This window comes from Hipposideros armiger, unplaced genomic scaffold, assembly GCF_001890085.2.
Source record: "Hipposideros armiger isolate ML-2016 unplaced genomic scaffold, ASM189008v1 scaffold_499, whole genome shotgun sequence".
Lineage (NCBI taxonomy): Eukaryota > Metazoa > Chordata > Mammalia > Chiroptera > Hipposideridae > Hipposideros > Hipposideros armiger.
In genome coordinates this window covers 211,072-231,488 of record NW_017731849.1, presented here as the reverse complement: position 1 = coordinate 231,488, position 20,417 = coordinate 211,072, and the positions used below count along the sequence as shown (strand labels likewise).

General features: G+C 40.8%; 1 protein-coding gene across 1 annotated transcript; it reads right to left on the bottom strand.

Moving 5' to 3' along the window:
* Positions 1-1,828: 1,828 nt before the first annotated feature.
* ANKRD66 (ankyrin repeat domain 66) lies at positions 1,829-11,029 on the bottom strand. The gene is made up of 4 exons (XM_019667523.1): positions 10,965-11,029; positions 8,559-8,732; positions 6,215-6,443; positions 1,829-2,958 (listed from the first exon to the last, which is right to left on the bottom strand). Exons 2-4 carry the CDS (start codon positions 8,719-8,721, stop codon positions 2,760-2,762), a joined length of 591 nt encoding a protein of 196 aa, XP_019523068.1. The 5' UTR covers positions 8,722-8,732; positions 10,965-11,029; the 3' UTR covers positions 1,829-2,759.
* Between the last annotated feature and the right edge of the window lie 9,388 nt (positions 11,030-20,417).

Genomic DNA, 20,417 nt, shown 5'->3' with positions numbered 1-20,417 from the left:
AGCAAGCCATTCTTCTTTGTTACTTACCTGGGACAATGAAGACTGAAAACAATAACGACTGCAACGATTGACATTCAATGGCATTACCGTATGGAGGGCACTGTCCTAAGCGTTTGACATGCATTATCTCATTTGGCCCTCACTACAGTGCTCTGGCATACTCTCCCCAATTTATAGATGGGAAAACTAAGCACCTCACCCAAGGTCCCACAGCCAAAGGAGCTAGAGCTCCATCCAATCCAGGCCAGCTTTAAAGTCTGTACAGGCATCAGCCAGGCAGTCTTGGGCAAGCCACTTAACCTCTCACAACTTCAGTTTGTGATGTCAACTGGGGACAATGACACCTGCCTTGCAGATTAGATATAATAGACGTAAAGTGTTTAGTACAGAGTCTATACTACAATAAGTTCTTCATACAAAGAAGCAATTTTAGTGTCTTCTTCCTATTCTTCTCATTTACTATACAAAAACTCAAGGGAGAAGAAATATATTCCTTCTGTTAATGCCTCGATGAGAATAAGAATGAAAGGAGAACTCAATGAGCACACTGGGAGACCTTGTGAGACCACAGTAAAAGACCCTAAGAACACTTTACTTACCACAGTTTGGCCCAAGTCTGTCTGGCCAGTGGAAGACAAGCTAGTATCCATGTCATTAAACTAGACAGGGCATGTTTATGGACTGAACAATGGAGGGCCTCACTTGATCCGTAAAAGGTATTATTCCTGAGTGCCTTTGGGATTCCCAGAGATAAACTGAGCTCACTTCTGTGGTAATACCAGCCATTACATGGACCTGTTACAGAGTGCCAAGGCCAGCATTTTACACACAGTCTCTCAGTGCATCCTCACAGCATCCCTAGGAAGTAAGGATTATTCTGCCTATTTCATAGAGGATACAAGCCTAAGTTTGCTTGACACATAAACTCATGATCTTAAAACTGTATTTATTAGAAAAGACTGGTTGCAACAAGGGGGGCGGGAAATCAAAGGAGGAAATAGTGTTATGAAAGTAGTATTTCACAGGTTTGCTGATTAAGGAACCAAAACTGAAAACTGGAAAGTTGTTTCTCTCTCTCTCTCTCTCTCTCTCTCTCTCTCTCTCTCTCTCTCTCTCTCTCTCCCCTCCTCCTCCTCTCCCTCTCCCCATCCCCTCCCTCTCCCTGTCCCTCTCCCTCTCCTTCTCTCTCTCTCCATTTTTCCCCCAGTCTTCTCTATCTCTTAGTAGAATACCTCTCTATCTCGCCTGCTTTATTGTACAATTAGCTACTCCATACTTCTGAGGTTATATGCCGCTGATCCATCCTCCCATGAAGGCTTTTTTCAGGTCCCCGAGAGAAGAATCATATTGGTTCTGGTTGAGTTAGGGGTCTTCCAATGTTCATACCGGTTGGGTATCAGTACAAACATGGCAAGCAGGAACCACCCCTGTGAATTGCAAGGCACAGAGAAAAGGGACTGATGCTCAGGGTGGACAATCACTAAAAAGGTATCCTTCTAGCTATACTACTTTCCTATAAGATGTTCAAGCATCTATTCATTTCAGAAAATTCAAAGCTAACATGACCTCTATTAACATAAGCATTAATCAAGGAATGTAATAAAGATGTTAGATGCCTAAAGACATTGCTTTAGGCAGAGAAACTAGTAAACCTAGAATGTGGGCTAGCCAATTAAAGTGCACCAGGCCAGTTGTCTGCTTTAAATATTTTCTAGTTTCTGTGGCAGTACTCTCTGATAGGGGGAACAAGAACAAGCCACATACATAATTTTAAATACTTTAGTAGCAACATTTTTGTAAAAGTAAAAGGAAAGAGATAAAATTCATGTTAATAATACCTTTAATTTAACTCAATATCCATAATATTATCATTTTCAACATGTGATCAATACTAAATATTATTAATGATCGATTTTACATTTTCTGTACTGTCTTCAAAAATCTGATATGTATTTTACATTTACAGCACATCTCAATGTGGATGCAATATTTTCATTGGAACTATCTGATTGGAATTAAATTTCCTAAAACATACAGTTAAATAAGTAGAGTTGTAACCACATTCCATTATTTTATGCTGTTTTTCATTAGTTACACAGGATGAAATTAATTCATGTCAGGGGTCATGGTTTTCAGTTATCTCCCACTGAGCTTAGTCTATTGTCTGTTCCCCCTGTGTAGAAGCCATTATCAGTAAAGACAGCTGTGCTGAGACTGTGTGGGCCTGTATCCCACAAAAGGAAAAAACAGCTGGAAACTGAGAGATACATTCCTTCACCTCTTTGCTTAGTCTCTAAGTGATAGCAACTAATTTTTTTTCATAGATTGACTAAACAGAGCATTTTGTTGATTTTTGAGGGTTTTGTCGGTTTGTTTGTTTGCATTTAAACAACACAGTTTTCCTTAGAAATTTCCTTCAAAATTTCTTTTGAAATTCTATAATTACATACGGGGGTCTGGAGATGCTGAAAGTGCAAATCACTGATAACAAAATGCAAGCAGCTAATATTTGTCTCCTCCTGATAATTCTTGAGGACAGCAGGTATTAATTAGCAAGGAGGCAACAGCCCTCGTGGAGAGCACCCAGGCAAGACTTCCAGGATGAATGACAGATCGAGAGCTACCAGTAGAAGCCGTCTGGATAATGGTCTATGAGTTTAAACCCCGTAAAGACAACACATGCCTGACAGGTTCCAGGCTGGTGCCAGGGAAAGTCGCCCCCCAGAAAATACGTTCCAGTCCCTTCTGCGCCAGCCTTTTCACACTCTCCTCTCCGTGGTATTGCTGAGCCTGGCGAGGCCTCGACTTTTCTTCTTTTTCTTATCCGTGTTTTGATTCGATGAAGGAAGGGACAGCTCCATCTCCCTTTTCTTGGCGTCCCAGTCTTCGTCCCGCTCATCCAGCAGTAGCCCTCTCTGGCTGGCGGTGCGGCGGTGGTCCCGGCACTCCGGCTCAGCCCTAGGAGAGGGGAAGAGAGCGGTTCTCAAACAGCAGGCAGGAGAGCCTGGCCTCTCTTCCTGCCCTCCGCACACAGCCTGGGCACCTCTGAGGTCATCCACAGAGCAGGAGGCCCAGCTCGATCTGGCGGTTCTGCAAGCGTACACGTAGGGAGGTTTCAGATACGTACTTAAAAAACTACTTGGAGGTGGAGAAAAGCATTGTGCCTGGAGTGAGATGTTAACAGAATCAAAGACAGTAAGGCACTTAGATGGAAGAAGACACTGTTAATTCTTCAAAGGTTCAAGTTTATAGAGCAACTAGCAAATTAGTAGGAAGCTGTCTTCCTTCATTTATTTTTGAATGGTAATTTTTCCGAATTATAAAAGTCGTGCATTGTAAAAAATGTGAAAGTACAGAAATATATAAAGGAGGAAATAAAAATTACTTAGAATCACATAGGTACTATATGTAGTGATGGGTTTATGTAAAAAATAGTTATAGGTAGGTAGGTAGGTAGATAGATAGTCATACGCACATGGACAATGGGAGGTGTACACATGTGCCTTTTATATGTGAGGCCAGAGGTGTATGGGTGACTTGCTAAAAGACATTGGTGAAAGCCACTTCACAGAGATAAAACTTGAGCTAGAGGAGCACAAATGGAATTTGAGAGGATAGAGGACGGTACTGGGAGGGCAAACAGTATTTTAAGTGCAAAGCATTATAAAAAGCACAGTTCTTTCAGAGGATACCAAACCTGCTTCTCCCTCAGCCCCCATTCTCCCCACAAGCCAGAAGTGACCTCTCAATAATCAGACCCCATTCGGCCAGTGCTCCTCTCAACATGCAGTGTCCCTCCTTTAGCCAGCTCTTAGGACCCTTGTCACGTTCTATCTTGTATTAGTGTAACTTATGTGAACAAGTCACCTCCCAGACAAGGAACTTCTTGAAGTCCCAGCCCTGTATCTGATGTATCTTTAAACCCTTTCTAGTACCCAGTTCAAGGTCATGCACATAGGAGGTCTCCAAAATATTTGTTGAATGAGAGATGTACTATTCAGCGAGGCTGAATCAAAAGTCGAATTATTCCACTAGGATCCTTAGAATATTCGGAAAATCGTCATATGCTGTCTAGGCTTCTTTTAAAACTCTCTTACGTCTTTCCTCTTTGTCATCATCGCCCAGGAGCTCACCTACTTCCAACACAAAGTGTTAAGAAATTCCTCAAGTGGTTTTCTGGCCTGTGGTCTAGGTGCCTCCAATCCTATTAGCATCATGGCACCACCGCTGCTTCTTCCACTGCAGAAGTAACTTTGCTGAAGCATCTGCTTCATGATGAGCTCACATTCATATGCTTGCCCAGCTCACCCACCCACCCACTGAACCTTATAAATACTCTCTACTTCTCTCTAGTGTGAATAGCTCTTCTTAGCCTGGCCACTCATTCCTCTACCATCGCTCCACCTCCTCACATATACACACAACCTATGCACATTTTCAATGTGGTGCCTTCCCTTCCGATCAAGACCCTTTCTCCCTCCTCCATTAGCCAGGTCTTAGCTATCTTTCAAGGTCCATTTTAATTTCCCCCCGAACAGTATTCCTTCTCTCTAAAACCCTGTAACTGTCAGAAGGGAAGTTCCTTATGGGAGATGATGATAAGTAGAAATGACTGACACATGATATGGTTTTTTTTGTCTGCTCAGCACTGTCTGCCCACTTTTTCTGGAAACAGCACTCTTAGCTATTTGGAGGAACCACTCCTGCCCCACTTCAGTTACACTCGGGTCGTCTCGGGTCACGCTCATCTACCCATTGGTCACTAAAGAGGCGCTAACATTAGAGAAAGCCAGTGGACAGGACCCTGAGGAATTTCAGCATCTGAAAAGCATGCACAAATAGGAGCTTAGAGAAAATCATAAGAAATAGTCAGACAGACAGAAGGAGAACTAGAAGAGAGTAGCATCAGATAAAGCAAGAGAGAAAAGTTTCAAGAATATCAAATATAAAGTTAAGTGGAGGTAAGATGTGAATTGAGAAGAGGCCATTGATTTAGCAAAAAGAATCTCTCTCCCTGGTGTCTTGGAATGAGAGCTGATTCAGGACAATGATAAATCTTGTGCCATGTCCCATTTTCAAACTTGGTGCCCCACCTCTCTTATCTGAGATGATTTTTGTATAATCTAAAACAACAATTATAATAATTATATATTATGTCATTAAAATTATGATAATATATAATTATAAAAATTAAATTTTTTGTGTAATTAAAAGCAATAGATTGTACATAATCCAAAACACTACAGTTTCCACCCCAAACTAGTCTTTTCAGTGAAAAATTGGTTGGGTGGACTTCCTCATTTCATTTTCATTGACCCGAGATGACTGAGTTGGCAAACACCTTGATCACGGGCTCTTATTTTGTGGCTGAGAGCCTTGTGACTTTGATGTCCCTAATATTTTTGGCAGCTAGAATCAAATAATTTAATTCTTAATTAGGATATAAGAATAGGCTTTAACTAAACGTTTCCATTGCTTTTGTTGTCATGTAGCTTATAGTCAAAGATTAAGAAAGTATGTTAGTCATGTTACTGCCTGTAAAGCAAGTTCCAGGGGAAATGTTTAAAAGTATGCTTTCCTTGAGATAATAGAAAAGTAGAGCTATTTATCCACCAAACAATGATAGCTTAAACAATGGCAATAGTCCTAAGATGTCTAGTCTCTGCTTTTTGCCTCAAAGATAATGTCACTGGTGTACATTATGAGCTATTTTGCAGAATCCTGGTTCTTCAACCTAGCACCCCTTGTTCTCACAATAGAATTTTGTGTTGCTGATGTACTGTTTCTTTGTTAAGCAAGAGGAGATAACTTCAGGGTCTCAAGGACAATTTTTTAGTTCGTTTTGCAGAAGGAAAGAATGTCTTCCAGGTAGCTATGACCAGCTGCTGACGCCCATGAGTCTGATTCGAGAAACTGTCATCTGTGATTAAAGAAACACAGACTTGTCTCTCAGTTCACTGGAACTCCCCCTCCCTTACTCCCTAGCTGCATAAAAACTCCCCACTTTTGTTTTTTTGGGAGAGATGGATTTGAGAGAGCTTACTCTCCCATCCTCTTACTTTGAACAAATCAAATAAACCTTTCTCTGTATCCAAGCACCAGCATCTCAATGTTTTGGCTTACCAGTGCATCGGGCATACAAACTTGAATTTTGGGAGGTGATTCTGCAACAGTTTCTTGGCCCCATCTATAGTTCAAAATAAATGGAACTTACTGCTCCAGGAAAGCCACACAGGCTTTCTGCCCGTAGATCTGCGCAATCCTCTTGGGTGTGTCTCCGAAGAAGTCAGGGGCATCGATGGCGGTGTGCAAAGCATGGAGAGCTCTGAGCACATTCAGATGGCCTGACTCAGCTGCAAAATGAGCTGGGGTCCAGCCCACATCAGTTACCAGGCAGGACCTGGCTCCGTATTCTATAAGGAGCTGCATCACCTTCATATGCCCTTAGATAAAGAAATGACAGGCGGTTAAAATTAAAATGTCTCTTCAGGCCTGAGGCCAGGGTTAGTCTAGGTAGCACAAAAAAGGGGGAGGGCTGTTTTGCTTTTGAGGCCCCTCCAGTTTCCTGGCATCATCCCCTCCTTCCTTTTCCCTCTCCTTAATGAGGGACTCAGTGCCCCACCCTTCCCCATGAGCCATGCTTTTGACTCAGGGCCCACAGCCCTCTAAGTATTCCCCCCACTCCTTCCAGGACACACCCCTCCCTGTTTATTCCTACAGCCTCTGCCTAGATATCTTGCTTTCTCTCGCAAGTCAGTATACCCCTGCCTAACCTGGCACTGGTAAGGCTCTGTGCTTTTGGCAGTATCAGTGCTGATTTCAGAAACAAATCATTTTGCTCTAACATGGATGGACCTTGAGGGCATTATGCTAAGTCAGACAGAGAAAGACAGAAATAAGTCAGATACTGTATGATCTCACTTATATGTGGAATCTAAAAAGCAAAAAAACAAATCAAGCTCATAGATACAGAGAACAGATTAGATTGATAGTTTCGCGGTGGGGAGGAGTGGTAAAATGGGTATAGGTCGTCAAAAAAGTACAAACTTCCAATTATAAAATAAGTCATGGGGATGTAATTATAGAGTGGCAACTATAGTTAATAATATTGTATTGCATATTTGAAAGTCGCTAAGAGAATAGATTTTAAAAGTTATTACAAGAAAAAATTTTTGTCACTGTGGACGGTGATGGATATTACTATGCTTACTGTGGTGATCATTTCACAATATATACAAAACTTAAATCATTATGTTGTACCTGACACTGATATAATGTTATATGTCAATTACACCTCAGTAAAAATATTTTAAGCCTCACTTACATTAAGCCTCACTTATATTATATTGTATCCTCACTTAAAAATATTTTAAGCTAGCACAGATTAATAGCACAGGCTTCCTAGCCAGATAGATGGGGGTGCATACCTTATAATAAATACTACTTGCTAACTATGACACCCCTGATAAACAAATGTCTGAGGCTCAGTTTCTTCATTTGTAAATTAAGGATATCACCACTTACCTCACTGAGTTCTTGTGAAGTACAAATGAAATCACAGATACAAAGTACATAGTACAGTACCCAGCATATAGCAAACGTTTCCTAAAAGTTTCCCTAGTATAGCTACCATGACACTGCACTTAAATTTCTGCAAAATGCTCCCACGTGATTTCTCTGCAGCCTGTCTTGCTTTCTGCCAATCTATTCTCCATACAAGAGTCACAACAAAATTTTAAAAAACAAAGTTGGCTCTAACACTTTCTTACTTAACATTCTTCGATGGCATTCTATCACTGAAGGCCTTGACAAGCACATTGGCTGAGTTTTTGCCACTATCCTATCCCAATTCTATAACCGAGCCATGTGACACATGGGGAATACAGCAATGAAAATGACAAAGTCCCTGTCCCACCCCAGGAATGGTGCTCCATTCCTGTCAGAGGTCAAGAGGGCAGACGACTACTATTCATTAAGAGCAGACTATGTGCTAGGCACTGTACACCCATTATCTTACTGAATCCTCACTGAAGACTCCAAGGGAGCATTATTGCTCCCATTGTATAGATCAGGGGTCAGCAAACTGCAGCTCGCAAGCCACATGTGGCTCTTTGGGTACATGCCGTCTCAAAAGTTTGCCGACCCCTGGGAGAGCCAATCCTGTCCCTCACAACAATTTAAAAGTTATTCGAGAGCCATAAATATATTTTTACAAATAAGGAAAATTTAAAGTAGTATTATAAACAAAACTATGATAGCTTTATTTTCATTTTCAATTTTACTTCAGAGCCACATGTACGTACCCAAAGAGCCGCATGTGGTTTGCGAGCCGCAGTTTGCCGACCCCTGGCGGCTCTTCTGTCTCAAAAGTTTGCCGACCCCTGGTCTAGATGAATAAACTAAGGTCTAGAGGCATTAAATAAGTTGCTTAAGCTGCTGCAACTAGTAGGTGGTGGTGCCAGGATTGAAATGTTCCCAAGAAATGTTTTTTCTACTACCTCACACAGACTGTCATGAATAGCAGGGCCATGGATTCAACCTAGGCATTGCCCACTTACCTTTGATTGCAGCCCAATGAAGTGGGGTTCGGTCATTCCAGTCCACATCTTTGTAGTTTGGGTCACAGAGACCTTTCTTCAAAATTCTTTTTACTACCTTATAGTCCCCTGCAGCCACAGCTTGGTGGAGCTTTGTCATGTCTGACATTTTGGTCAATTCCATGACAAAAACAACTGTGGGGAAAACATGCCACTTAGGAAGTTTTCTACAATTCTTCTTCATTCCCAGTGAGTGATTCCACAGGAGTCTTTACCATCTGCTTTCTTTCTTATCTCATAAATTTGCATCCAGGGTTGTTTCTTGCATGTACTCTGTTGGGTATATATTTGGATCTTACTGTGGTTAGTGCATGTCAGTCCCCTACCCCAAAACTATCAATGGCTCCCCTCTGCACAGGATTATAGGCTAAACCCATGCATTGGCTCTTTGGCCTCAAACCACTTTCCAGTGCTATTTCCTACTCTAACTGCAAAGTGTTAGTAGTGTGACTCTGAGCTGGTTGTGTAATTGTGTTCCTTAGCTTTCTCATCTGTAGAATGGGCATAATTTGTCAGGGTTGTTATGAGGATACAATGACAATCCATGTGAAAAGTTTATACCAGAATTGTAAGGGATTCAGAATAGCCAAAGCAATCTTGAAAAAGAAAAACAAAATAGAAGGACTCACACTTCCTGATTTCTAAACTTACTACAAAGCTACAGTAGTCAAGACAGGGTGGTACAAAGTACACAGTGTGACAGAAAGATAGACATATAGAGCAATGGAATAGAATTGAGTCCTGAAATAAATCCTTACATTTATGGTCAATTGATTTTCAACAAAGGTGCCAGGAAAATTCAATAGGGAATAGATAATCTCTTCAAATGGTACTGACACAATTGGATATCCACAAGCAAAAGAATGAAGTGGGTCCTCTACCTCATGCCACATACAAAACTTAACATGAAATGTATCAGAGACCTAAACAGAAGTCCCAAACTAAAACTGTTAGATGAAAACATGGAGGTAAATCTTTATCACATTGGGTTAGGCAATGGTCCATGGGTAGGACAAAAAAGGCACAAGCAACAAAGGAAAAAATTTAATAAATTGCATTTCACTAACATTATATATTTTTATTCTGTAAATGATACCTTTGATAAAAGCAACCATAGAATGAATGAGAGAAAATATTTGTAAACCATATATGTGATAAGGGATTTGTATCCAAAATATATAAAGAACTCTTAAAACTTAACAATAAAAAAATAATAACTCAATTAAAAAGGATCAAAAAAATATAAACAGAAGTTTCTCCAAAACAAATATGCACACAGCCAATAAGAACATGAACAGGTGCTCAGCATCATTAGTCATCAGGGAAATGCAAATCAAAACCACAATGAGACACCACTTCACACCCACTCAAATAACTATTGTCAAAAAAAAACCAAAAACAAATAGCAACAAGTGTTGGAGAGGATATAGACAAATTAGAACCTTTGTACAGTGTGGTGGGAATATACAATGGTGTAGCCACTTTGGAAAGCAGTTTGGTAGTTCTTCAAAAGATTAAACATAGAGTTATTAATATTATATGACCAGTAACTCTAATCCTAGGTATATACCTAAAAGAAAAGAAAACATATGTCCACACAAAAGCTTGTACACAAATGTTTATAGCAGCATTATTCATAATAACCCAAAAGTAGAAACAACCCAAATGTGCATAATGAATAAAGGCACACATAAAATGTGGGATACTCATACAATGGAATATTATTTGACAATTAAAAGGGAATGTGGTACTGAGACACACTACAACATGGATGAACTTTGAAAACATGCTAAGGGAAAGAAACCAGTCACAAAATACCACATATTGTATGATTCCATTTATTTGAAATGTTCAGAACAGGAAAATCTAGAGAGCTAGAATGTGGATTATCTGTTACTTACAACTGAAATGAAGTCAGAGTAGGAGGTGAGTGTAAAGGAGTGTAGGATTTCTCTTTGGGTGATGAAATGTTCTAAAATTAGATAGTGGAGGATGACGCTTTCACAATTTTGAATATATTAAAAACCTCTGAATTGTGTATTTTAAATAGATGAATTTTACAGTATGTGATTATATCTCAATAAGACTATTTTTAAAAGAAATGATACTATTAGATTTTTCTTTAGAAAACCAAAAATGTGTTAGTAAAAAACATGTACTTCACTAGCCTACCCCTGACTACTAACATTTAACAAAATTCCCTTTATATGAATCCTTGTATATTTGATTAAGTGCGCTTGAACTTCTATCTTTCTGGTACAGATGTCTCAATGTAAAAAAGTAGCCAGTATAAGCTCTAATAAACATGAATGATCTATAATAACCATAATAAACATCTGACGACAGGGGTAATATAAAAATACTTACTGTCTTGTTTGAAATTCAAGTGCTCCCTCCTGGCAGGGACACTTAGCTGCTCCAGTCTTGTTGTGTTCACACCATGGAAACTGACCCCTCCTTCCTCATTTAAGCCTGCCAATCAACCTCAGCTTCCGGTGCGGACTGCCCCTCTACTTTGTGCTGAAACTGGTCAGCAATTCTAGCCTGCTTCTACAGTCCAAGTGTGGTACCTAGCAGGTTATTTTTAAATAGTATTTGATCAAAAACATGAAAGTTGAAAAAAAGGGTCGCCAGTCCACAAGACACAGCAGAGATAACCTGTTGGGTAACCATTATAGTGTAGTGGGGACAATATATGCCCCTCACATTCAGAACCAGCTGTGAGATCTTGGGCCCTTAGCTTTGCTGAGCCTCTTTTTTTTTCTGACCAATAAAATGAAGTTTTAATGCCTTTCTCATAGGTCTGTGAAAGATGAGTAGCTGAAATAATTTATAAAGCACCTGGCACAGGGTAAAGGAAAGGAGGAAGGGAGGGAGAAAAACTTGAGGTGCTTTCTTTTTACCTCCTGTTTTTGCTCCCTTATTCTCCCCATCTACTATCTTTATGATGATTGCTGGTTTAAAAGACTGTCTTCCTCCCTTCTTCCCAACTCTCCCTCTCTTCTTTTATTGCCTCTTCTTCCTCTTTCTCCTTCTTCTCCTCTTTCTCCTCCTGCTCTCTCTCTGCCCCCTGATTTTCTTTCTTTTTTTTTTTCTTTCTCCCTCCATTCCTCCCCACATGTATTTATACCTGCCTGGCCCTGTATTGGGCCCTGTGAAGAACGACACACTCATTGTTCCTCTCTTCTTTGAGCTTAGAGTCCAGAGAAAAAGGCAGACAATAAAAAAGAAAACCAAATAAATATGCACATTTAAAATGACAGTTTGTGTAAGTGTTGTGAACAAACAGCGTGCAATGGTGGAGAATAATGGGAAAGGAGGGTGACCATGGGCGTCCTGAAGTGGTGACATTTGATCTGAGACTTGGCATAAGAGAAGGCAGGCAGCTGAGGAGCCAGGGAGGTGTTCCAGGCAGGGGAGGAGGGAAATTTTTTTAGCTTAAGTGAGAAGTAAAGTAGAGGGGGGTGCAGCTGGTCTATGGGGCGTGGGCAAGAAGAACAAGATAAGATGAATTTAGTAGAGGCAAAAGCGAGATCATTTGGGGTCTGCTGGGATAGGGCAAGGAGCTTGGATTTTATTCCAAGTACAAGGAGAAGTGATTCAAAGCTTTTAAGAAAGGAACAGGTGGTGCAATTTATGCTTTTAAAAGGTAACATTGGCTTCTACATGGGGAAAAGACTGAAAACAGACAAAATTGAACAGAAAGACCACTGAGAAGGCTATTGCTAAAGCCCAGACAAGAAAGGATAGTGGCTTGGTGTATTTGGCAATGGAGATGTAGAGAAATAATCGAAATCAAGAATGATTTAGGAGGAAATATTCACAGATATTAACAGATACAACGTCAGTGGGTTAGACAGGACTAGTGAGGGAGATGGAGGGATTAAGGATGACTGTTGGGCTTCTGGTGTGACCAACTTGGTGTGAAGGTGGTGACTTTTGGTGTGGTGGTGACTAGGGGAGGGCCTGGTTTGGTTAGAAGAAGGGAAGTTAAATTAAATGTTCTGTTTGCATGTGTTAAGTTTTCAGAAATCTGTAAGGCATCCAAATGTCAAATAGGAGTCCAGAATCTGTGACTTTTGGGCTAAAGATACACATTTGGAGTTGTCAGCATTCAGATAATATTTAAAGGTACAGGCCTATGTAAATAAACCAAGGACAGCAGGTACAGAGAGGAGAGACACCCAAGCCCTGAGTCCTGCCATCATTCTGAGGGAAAATTATCAAAGGAGATTAAAGAGCCCTGTTGGGGAGGGGAACCAGAATATAGTCTCACAGAAACTAAAGAAGAAGGGGGTGGTTATAAGGAATAACGGGCAGGTTTGTCAAGGAAGGTGGAGTTTAATGAACACCTATTACAGGCTGGAAAAGATTCACATGAGACACCCATGCCCACCCTCAAAGAGCTCAGTGTCTTGTTGTGCTTCTTAAGCTTTATAACAGTTCCAGTTCAGCTTGACTTCATTCAACAAATACGTATTTGATCAGCAACTAATATGGGCTGGGAGATGCAAGAATACAAGGACAGAGCCCAGCCCTCAAGGAGCCTATAATATAGTAAGGGATCGTTGATAAGAATTGCAGCTATTGGGCCGGCCGAGTGGCTCATTGGTTAAGAGCTGGCATGGGACGCCAGAGGGCCTCAGTTCGGATCCCACATGAGGGCCAGTGATACTGCGCCCTCTACAGCTAAGATGGTTAACAACAGCTCGACCTGGAGCTGGGCTGCCCTGAGTCGCCGGTGATGGCATAGGCCACAGTGGGACTGCAGTGGGCTCCCGTAAGCTACCATGAGTGGCCAGCAGCCAGCATAAGCAGCCGGCAGCCGACGTGAGCTGCTGTGAGCCTCCGTGAGCGGGCCATCCAACGGCCGGCGACCCATCTGCCTCAGCCGGGAAGAGCGCAATGATAATACCAATGTGGGCCAGTGAAGCGACGTCCTCCACAACTAGACTGAAGAACAAAAGGACAGCAACTTGTCTGTTCTCCTTCCCCCGATTCCCCAGCACTGTTCCCCTCCCCCAATTCCCCAATAAAATCTTTAAAAAAAAAATTTTTTTGCCATCAGCAAATTTATGCATCTGGGGATGCACCCATCCTACATACTTCCTTCCCTAATACAGGTGATTCCCACTTTTCAAAAGTTCACATTATGCCACTTTACTCTTATGAAAGATCTACATTTGTACTCATTTTCACTAACCAAAAGCAATCCAATGAGAATTTTTGCTTTTATGAAAAAAGGTAAAAAGCACAAACTATTTGTTACAGAGGTAGAGCACACCTGAGCTGTGAGAATGGCCCCACAGAGATCCTTGCCCGAAAACTACACTCAGCATCTCAGAGTACAGCCACCATAGCTTTGATCTGTGTCTGTGAGCGTCTGTGATTTATCTTCATTTATTTGTGCATCTGTTAGAAAGCTGTGTCCAGAGACATCCAAAAAGCCTAAGGGAGCTTGTTAGGATGTTACACTTAACATAAAACTGTATGTAATTAAGCCTATTTGTTATTATTTGATCAATTCTTTTTGGGGCCTGGGAATGCTCAAAAATTTTTCCATACAAATTAATGATAATTGCTTCTTCACTTTCTGCCATTTCAGTTTCCCAGTGGTTTCATAGGAACTCTATGTTCAGATAGAGGGAGAAACCTTTAATAGATTTCTGGCTCCAAGTTTCTTGACAAGTCATGAGCTGACCAGGAAGTGAAGCAACCAAAGGGAGAGGCCCCCCAGAATTTCTCATAAGTCAAGAGTGAGGTGATGAAGAAATGACTAAAAAGGGTATATTCTGAATTTTAAAAAATATTAAATATTGACACAAATAGCACACAAGACCATATAAAAAATTAGAACATGATATATACTGATCTTACAAAGCTACTAGTTCTTTTTACACTACAAGTAGTAGGATCTGCTAATGGGATACTGAATTTGTGTGGTGTAAATTCTTGTTAATGTTGTCAATGTAAACTCGTACTTGAATGAATAATTTCATCTGGGGTTAATGTCGACAATCTACCTTGGAGGGACTCTCACCCCTGTCATGATAGGCCACCGAGGCCTCCAGGCAATATCTGTAAGCTAACTATTGACCTTTGGTCTCATTGGCTCAAGCACTGGGACTAAAATCTCTGACTGAGGTGACTTCAACGAATCAAAGCTATTTTTACGTCAGGAAGAAACTCTAGAAATCGAGTCAAAAGTTCATTTCATAGATAAGAATATTGAGATCCACAGACATTAATTTCTTTAATGAAAGTCACACTGCTACTGGGTTTGTTTGTTTTTTTTCCCCTCAATCTACTACCCCTCTGACATCGTATATAGCTATCACAGTTCCATTGACTATTGCCTATGCTGTACTCCACATCCTGTGACTGTATATTATATATATATATGTATATAAAATTATAGTTGACATTCATTATTATTCAGCTTCAGCTCCAGGTTTACACTGCAGTTTTAATTCATCTTTTACTGCCTCCCCCACCCCAGTTAAGCTCAGCATGCAGAGTAGATGCACAGTGACCACAAGTTCCAGTATGCACTGGGCAGCTTTGCCATCCCCTTACTTACTGTTGACCCCTTCTACCTCCTGCCAATTCTAAAGAAGATGATAATAACAAACCCATATAGACATTGTTCTCAGTGCTTTAACATGCATTAACAAGTTTAATCATGTGGGGCAAGTACAATTATTATCCCTATTTCACAGAAGAGCACACTAAGGCACACAGGGATCAAGTGACTTGCCTAAGGTGACAAAGCTAGTTGTCGGACAACCCAAACAGTTTGGTTGCAGCATCTACATATGGTCTTATCTACTCTGCTGCAATGCTTCCTGAGTCTCTAGGTTGAAGTCACATGCAAGAGTTATTGAAATTAAGACGTCCCTGCCTGGGAAACGATTCAGTTTCAGTTTCAAACCAATACCTGTGAAAGAGGCAATACAATGAGGTGGACAGAATGATGACCTGGGAACTGAGAGAGGCAGGGAGGAAATGAAATATTTGTTGAGTGGCCTTTGTACATCAGGCATTATTCGAGGTATTTTGTGGGTATTATCTCATCAATCCTGAGTCTGAGATATAGCTTACAAGCAAGGAAATGGAGGCTCAGAGGGCTTAAGCATACTCAGACAAGACCTGTCTACTTCCTGTTGAGAGCTGAGTGTGGGAGAGCTGATCAGACTCAGTGTCTAAAGGTGTTACTATCAGGGCCCAAATCTGAAGGAAGTTCCAGTGTTTCCTGCATCTGGGACTTGATAGGTGAGAATAGGGTTCCATTTGTGGTTTCCGAATCATTTGTTCCCTTCTACCTATATACATCTTGTAGGAGCTTTCAGGGGGCCACCAAGTCAGAATGGAGGACCTTGTCTGACATCTTGGACCATCCCTGGGATCAGACAGCAGAAGGGGAATGTGCTGGTCTAGGATTCCAGCATTGCTGCTGAGCAGCACAAATTGGAGATGTGTGCCAATCTAGCATGAGGCTCATGGAATTTCGTTTGGGGCAGTTAGGATTGCCAGGCTGGCCATATTTTCTCTAAGGTGTTATTTTGTCATCCTGTATTCTTCAGAGACCACCTTCAGAGACACAGCTGTGTTTCCCCTCTTAGCCTCTACGGGGTACTACACAGCCTGAATGTGCGTCCATGTAGCTCCCTCATGTGCTGACTTTTGGATGGGGTTTATATAAGGGCTCTGTATTATTGTCTTGGTGCCTGGTACCCCTTCCACCTCGCAGCCCTTGTTCAGACATTTCACCTTTTCTACCATCTCCTGTGGACCTATTGCCTCCGGCTCAACTACGTTGAGGAAATCCCTTTATGGGGGATAAATTCACCACAAATTTTCCCTGAGCATTTGAACACACATGTGAAAAGGCCATAACTCTCTTTAAAGAGTTATGAATCCCGTTGAGGAGATAAGATCTTGCACAAATAAAATATAATACAGACTATATTAAATGCCCTAAGAGAAGCCCTAAAGCACTTGAAGGCTTAATATGTAGGAATCTTTAAAGGACGCTGGAAATTTTCTACTTGTCCCATCAGATCCACTCTCTACTATTCCTTACCCCAGGCAGCTTACCTGTAGGAACAGTACCCATGGGCTTCAATCCCCTCTGGCTTTCTGCTGGGCCTGGACAATTTCCAGCAGGAGATTGGAGGGTGAATGAAAAATGGGGCTGGAATATTGAGTCCTTTGGCTTCCTGCCTGGTTGTCAGGGGTTTGCTGCAGTGGCCACAGCTCCTGTCAGGTGGCCCTGTCCATGGAGTTATCCTCGCCAGGTCCCAGTCACTGCTTTCTGCTCTTGCTCCTTTGGGCCCATGGGGGGTAAGCGCTCCCTTGTGTTGTTAGTCCCTGTACTATGCCCTGTAGGGCTTCCTAAATTCTACTCTACCCTTGGTAAATAGTCACCAAATACTCAAACACTCATCAAATAATCCAGATTGAGGATGCCACATGCTTTCTGCCAGGATCTGGACCAATCAAGTAGAAATTCTACAAGCAAAGGGGATGCCCCAACACAGAATCCAGAATGGATGAGTGTAAAGTGAGTTGAACATGAAAGACCTAAATGAAAAAGAAGTGAGCCCAGATCCTGGAAGGCACACAAATGCCATAGCAGGGTATCTGGACTTTATTTATTCCATAGTAAAATGGGAATTGTTGACACTTTGTGAATGGGGAAGTAAAATGATTACAAGTGCATCATTTTTAGAGAAGTAATTTTGCCACAAGAAGGTATAATGTGTTCCGGGGTAAGGGTCACCCATGGAGGAGAGAGACAGTTAGAAGGCAATAAAAATGTATATACTTTTACTCAGAAAATCGATTTCTAGGGATTTATCACAAAGAAATAATTTAAAACATGCACAAAGATTGAACCGCAAGGAAATTCACTGAAGTGCTATTTCAAAAATTAAAAATTGTAAACAACCCAAATTTCTAATAAATAACCCAAATTTCCACTAAAAGGGAAAATATTATATAACCTTTTGAACTGATACTGCAGATGTGTACTTATTAGCTTGGTAAAATGTTAGTATTCTATTGCTAAATTAAAATAGAATCGTACACAACTGAACAAAAATTTAGTGTATATGGATGTACTAGTTTATGTGGAAAAAAGCTGAAAAGTATATACGTTGAATTTTTATTAGCTAAACAGCATTTTTCCTATAATGAGCACATTACACAAGTTATAGAAACATTTTGTCATTGTCAAGGGTAGAGCTTTTGAGGACCTTGATTAGCAAGATAATAGTCGGAATAGGAGGGAGGGAATTGATGACATTGTGCATGTATATTCAAATTACTTGGTGCCTGGGTAAAGGAGCCAGGTGACTGCGAATTGTGGTGCCACTGAGAGGAAGCTGGGAGTGTTGGACTGAGCACAAAGCCTCCTGCATCTTGATGAGGTCATCAGGGATGTTATCAATGACTTGGGCAGGGCAAAACATACCAGCAACCGGTTTGGCAGGCCAGCTCCTAGAGCCCAGTCACTGAATGCATATAAACAAGTAGATTGTGACACCCACAGTTCCAGAGTCTCTAAGTGCACCAAGTCTACAAAAGGCATTATTGAGACACTGCCAATGAGAAATGATGGCTAAGCCAGACATGGGATAATACATTTTGGAATTGGCTAACATACAGAATAGAAGATTATTTATCTTCTCTCCACTTTAGAAACTTAGAGGCATTACCACCTGGGGACCTGTTGTCCTCTGGAAATGCTTTCTCTCTGAAGTCTTGGGCTTCAAATTCCATTCTCTGAACATAGCATTCCATATTCTGTCACTCTGCCTAGAGGAAGCCCTTCCAACCCACTCAAATCAGCAATATTTTTCAGTTCTTCCTGGTTATTCATGGTGTGTGTGTGTGTGTGTGTGTGTGTGTGTGTGTGTGTGTGTATTCTCTTTCCCATAGGTGTGTATGTATATATACATATATGAGTTTGTATGTGTACGTGTGTGTGTGTATATATATATATATATATATATATATAAATATATATCAAGTGCTCACTCTGCTTACCAAATACTGTTCTAAGCAATTTACATGCATGATCCTTCTTAATCCTCACTGCAACACTGTGCTATAGATGCTATTGTTATTTCTACTGTACAAATTAGGAAACTGAGGGGTTAAAAGGCTATATAATTTGCCCAAGGCCTTAGAGCTAGTAAAGATAGAGCCTAATTCACATCCAGGTCTGTCTGACTCAGCCCTTATAATTACTACACTAATATCTGGAGAAGTGTCTGAAAGGTATGTACCAAATTGTTAAATAACTACCTAATGAGGTTGGGGTTATAGGAACAGCCCCACTTTCTTTTTTTTTTTTTTGGTTGTTATTTTGTTTTGTTTAGATTTCTAATATAAATCTTAACTAGAAAAAAAATTCTATCTTTTCAAATTATCATCAATTCCCTCACTTTCTTTGTCTTTGACCAGTCTATTGTAATTTCCGAGCTCAGGGTAACCCTCCTCTCTGTTCTTGTTTCTGGACTGGGAAACATTAACAGGAAAGCACATCACCAGACAGATTGACTCCATGATTAATGGGCGAATTCCAGCCACCGTGGGGCTCAAAGGCTTTAAACATCCTCAGGCATATCTCATGACCATGCCCCAAATTTTCACTCTCTTTGTGCTTAATCTCAATCAAGCTACAGTCATGTCTCTTTCTTTTTCTTCTCCATAAAATGTCTTAAAAGTAGTCTACACTTAAGAATCTTTGTCTCTTCATCTCTATGCCTTACTGACGCCCTGCCTTTACCCGTCTATCATCTCCTAATTGCTATATCCCATAACCCTTTCTTAGGCCTTCATCCATTCTATTTAATCGACAGTATTGATCATACCTACCTTTTAAAACTCCTTTTTTTCTCTTGACTTCGGTAGAGCTTCTCTCGCCCATTTTCCATCCTCACTTTGACCAATCATTCACCACTTCATTTGCTGGCTCATTTCCTCCTATCTTCCATGGATGTAATGTTCTTTAGAATTCTATCTTAAACCTCTGCTCTCTCTAAAAGCTCTCAGTGGCCAATCTCATGCACTCTGGGTGTTTTCAATTCCAAATAACTTCTGCCCAGGTCTCTATACTGAGCTTCAGACATGCGTAACTAACAACCTATGAGATAGTTCCACCCAGAGGTGTGCTAGCTCACTACTATGGCCAGTTTTCAGCTAACAATGTGAAATCACTAAATACAGAGTTGAAAAGAAATGTTCACAGGTGGCTCTCTCAAGCAGGTATAAGGCAACTCCACACACCACCTGGTCCACCTGGCATTCAAGGGCAAAGACTCCCAAACATTTTTTTAACATATGGTGGAAAATACATTTTACATCTGTTATGTACATACCTATATATGCAGAAATAAAAGTTCTAGGAAACAACACTTAACCTTACCACATGCGATACCCTTTAAAATTTATCATGTTCCATTTCATCAAAAAATACTAGTCTCGACTCTCAAGTAGATTTCATGAGCCATCAGTGGTTCAAGGCCCACAGTTTTTAAAACATTATCCTCAGATCTTTCAAACTCAGCATCCACTGAACTGCATTTATTGACTCACTTCTCCAATCTGTTGTTTTCCCCTGTTTTCCTTCAATTAATGGGCCATCATCTACTTGGTTTCCTCAGGTAGACACCTTAGGGCCATTTTGGACACATCCTCCCCTTTTTTTTGTCCTTCACATCCATTTCTGCCTTGTCAAAATCTCTCAAGTAGATCTTCCAATCTCAATTCCCACTGTCACTATTCTGTTTTACATCATCATCTTTCTCCTAA